This window comes from Salvelinus sp. IW2-2015, unplaced genomic scaffold (assembly GCF_002910315.2).
Source record: "Salvelinus sp. IW2-2015 unplaced genomic scaffold, ASM291031v2 Un_scaffold1307, whole genome shotgun sequence".
Taxonomy (NCBI): Eukaryota; Metazoa; Chordata; class Actinopteri; order Salmoniformes; family Salmonidae; genus Salvelinus; species Salvelinus sp. IW2-2015.
The window spans coordinates 30,181-34,074 of record NW_019942831.1 but is presented as its reverse complement, the minus strand read 5'-3'; the positions used below and the strand labels follow the sequence as shown (position 1 = coordinate 34,074).

Sequence of the window (3,894 nt, the reverse complement as noted above, 5' to 3'; positions counted from 1 at the left end):
ACTGGAGGCCAGCATTTTACGTTGGGGCGGGCTTCATGGCACGGTCGATGCCCAACCTGAGCCTCCGTGGCGGCAAGGTGGAATAGCCCGCCACTGGGCTAAGCACGGCGTACTGGGGGCATAACCGTCGCGCTTTAAACCGCTAACACGGTGTCCTGACCAGTACGACGTCCCCCTTTCTACTTCCAGGCCAAAGCCGGGAGTTTGGCTGAGGGTATCCAAACCCGGCTTCGCCACACTCCCCTTTAGCCCCCCCCCCCAAGAAATGTTTGGGTCGAGCCTCTCGGGGCTTCCAGCCCTCTCTTACGTGCCTGCTCCTCAATCACCGCTCCTGGGCTGTCGGCTGGCCTCCTTTCCTTTTCCGGAGGCGCGATTCATCTCCAACTTCCCCACGGGTCTTTTGTCCGTCATGATCTCCACAGCGACCATTTCCTCCTGTGTCCAGTCAGTCTGGTGTACTGGGCCGCTGCTTGTCTCTACGTTGCTACGCACTGCTTGGTCGGGTTTTGGTGCGGTGTTCTTCTTGTATTACGGTTTTCTTCTTGGGATGAAGGAGCAGGCCAAGAATGCAGGCGTAGCCCAGTGTGTCTCAACTGCTGTTAATTAAACATAACCGTTGAAATTTAACAAATAAACAAAATAACAAACCGTGAAAACCGAGACAGGCACCTATCTGTGCAGAGAACAACAAACAGAGACAGGTAACAAACACCCACAAAAAGCCTACTGCCTATGGCTACCTTAAAATGGCTCCCAATCAGAGACAAAGGAATGAGCAGCTGTCTCTGATTGCAGACAATCTACCGAGCAGCCACCTTGCACTTAACTAAGACAAAATACATAAAGAGAGACACTATCCCATACACACTTGATTTTACGAACACCCCATAGATTCTACCGCAAATGACAACCATTACAAATGCCCCCCCAACCTCCACCCCTGACCAACTAAACATAATCAAAAATGTAAGCATCAAAATTAGGTCAGGAAACGTTGACAGTGCCCTCTTGTTTGCATCTCCAGACTGTATTTTTGGTGGTATCTGATTCCTATCTTTTGGGTGTTAAACTGGACCTTGTTTATTCTAGTATTTACATTGTATTTCACTCTAACTGCCATTGTTTGGGGTTAGAGCTAGCAGAAAAGGCATTTCACTCCGCATGACGTTCTGCATGATAGACGTGGTCAACATTACTGGAGACGGAATCGATAGATACGACAGACAACGTATGCCACACTCTCGAGTCAGATGGACTCTAATGGTCACCACACTCTCTGACTCGCGCTAGTAGTTGTGCTGCCTGTCTTAGATGCTCGTGTGTGTGTGCCTCGTGGGTGTGGTGTGTGTGATGTGTGGTGTACATGCGTGTGATGTGTGTGTTTGTGTTGCTGGGTGCTCGCTTGAGTGTTGTTTGGTGTCGCTGTGTGTGTGTGTGTGTGGCGTGCCAGCGTCTTGAGTGATGTAGGTAGTGTGTGTTGTTTGGTGGTTGGGTGTTCGCTGAAATACGTGCTTCTATCGCTGCAGTGTCGAACAACCATTGTCCCTAGCGTGACGACTGCTCGCTACCTGTATTTCATTGCTCATGACCTGTGTCCCGAATGCCTGCGAATGGTTCCTTGAATGATATGTCTCAAATATGCTCACTTTTGATATGTGCGGGGCTTGCTCACCGCCGCCTCTCGGTGCGTCTCAGATCCCTGTGCCTGTGCTCGGACACCAGAAGATCTCCCGCCCAGGTCGATCGGTGCTGAGTTGACATTAGGGACAGAGTTTCCAAATGCGATTGACGGTGTAAGAACTTTGGCGCGGTTTTTGCTTGGTCTCCACTGGCGATACTGATCGCTCCAGAGTAGGTTCTCAGGATCTCCGTCCAGCTTGTTGTGCGATCGCTACAGACAGCTTCTACCGTCAGGGACCACGATGTGTGACAGTGGTTCCAAATAGTCGAATAGTACTCGCGGCGAATGCTCTAGCTAAATTACCACACGTTGTGCAATCCTCTCAGATTATTCGGTTAGTAAGAAACATTCATCACAGGATTCGGTGTGTGTGCAGTTTTTGTTTTGTAGTCTCAACTGGGAAACAGCCGCCAGTACACTCGCTTAGACACCACCTCCAAATTGTATGGTTGAGATGTCTCGCATATGCTAATAAGATCTCAGAAAAACTTATCCGGCTAAATGAAGATTGTGAAGGTGTAGAGTATATATTTGTCATCAAAACCTGTGGGGTTTTAGTCCGACATGGAGATCGCGTTCCTTCGTGTTAGTGCTGCTTGCTCTGATGGCGCGGGGGTGTGCGCGCGCGCGCTACTTACTTTCCCTTGAAGTGCATTTTATCATCGATATCGTATGCTCGCTTATATACAGTAGAGCGCTAGAGAAATCGCAAAATGGCAATATGGAGCTGGTGTGCTCTTTCCATGTGCCGATCTCACCTTTATGAGCGAGATGCTCGTGTACGTGGTACATTTAGATATGGTTAGTAGATTACATTAGGCCGTGACTCTAGCAGTCACATTGTACAATTGAAGTATCTCTGTCTCAAACATGTTACCATAGGCGTTGGCGACATTACGTACGTGTGCGGATTCGTTCGTGCAGTGCATCGGATGGTGTGCACCATTGAGATACTCTTGTAGCTTGTGGCTTTATACTCTTGGTCTCGCGTTGTCTGCTCAGTGTGTCTTTAATGTCCCATAACGTTATGAGATTGTGGGATGTGTTTCATGAGATGGACCAGGCAGTGATTATGCCGCTTGCTGTGAGTTGGGGTCCTGTGAGTGGGCCTAGGTAGCTGTCCTGGACACATGAGTGCTGAGTGTCGCGGTCTTGCAATATCTGGTGAGCAAACCTCTTTGTGTTTCCGCTCGTACTTTCCAGACTCGTGTGCGTTCCCAGCATTTTCTCACCCATCGCATGCGATGATTACACGTCGGACACTTAGTCGAGACGCACCGGCCATACGCTCACGACACACACTAGCACTCTCACACAGACCCTCCTCACACATCGACTCACACTCAGACCTACCCACACTAATTATATGACACACACACTCAGCAACTAGTATCACACACACTACTACGCAGCAGCGGCGCTACAGACCGGATCACAGATCCTCAGCACACACATCTATACCATAGAGCACACACACAAACACACACACACAAGCGTAAGGCCATAACGAATAGCTTTTAACTTCACTTGTACTAGTCTATCCAGTTGATGCCGTGATGTGAAAATATATACCTCATATTCGACAACTCACCCTTCTACCAGATACAGCATTATTATATATTATACTGGTGTGAGAGTCTCTCTCTCTCTCTTCTCTCTCCTCTCTCCTCTCTCTCTCTTCTCTCTCTCTCTCTCTCTCATCATTCAATACTGTCATATCGCGCATTGTCGATTCACCTCTTACCTTCCTTCGGACGCAGACCCTGAGCCCTACGAGCCTTGCGCTGCTTGAAGGCGTTCAGACTACCTGGATGTTTCTCTCTCTCCTAGTACTACACCTCCTTTTTGGTACACCCTAGTTGTCACTTACACAGAGTTGGATTTCTGTGTACGACTCTGGCCATGTTTGCTGCTCCAGTATAAGTCCTCCGTTCTTGCCTGGCCACGCCGCCTATGACGCTACCCGCATGACCTTTGTGATATCACGCGTACGTGTGTGTCTACCTAGGTGGCTCTTCCTGTGTCCGCCAGTAGGGCGCTGCTGTTTCCTCCGATACTTGCTCTCTCTGGTTTGGGTGTATCGCACTCATCTTACTGGTACATCTTGAGAATACCTACATAGAGAGAAATGGCCAGATCCAGTATTGGCCTAGTGTAACGGCGATTATATGAGGAAAGTTCTCTGAACGACATCCTCTCTCTTTATCTTTCTT

General features: G+C 48.9%; 1 protein-coding gene across 1 annotated transcript in view; it reads left to right on the top strand.

Annotated features, from left to right (window-relative positions):
• Positions 1 to 265: 265 nt before the first annotated feature.
• The window catches only part of LOC112070379 (dynein axonemal heavy chain 2-like), a gene marked incomplete at its 3' end in the record, with an annotated part of 17,143 nt that continues 13,514 nt past the window's right edge, over positions 266 to 3,894 (top strand). Inside the window, exons 1-2 of the mRNA XM_070438946.1 lie at positions 266 to 444; positions 3,600 to 3,669. Of these exons, the coding sequence (XP_070295047.1) occupies positions 266 to 444; positions 3,600 to 3,669 (249 nt within the window). The remainder of the gene's footprint in view (positions 445 to 3,599; positions 3,670 to 3,894) is intronic.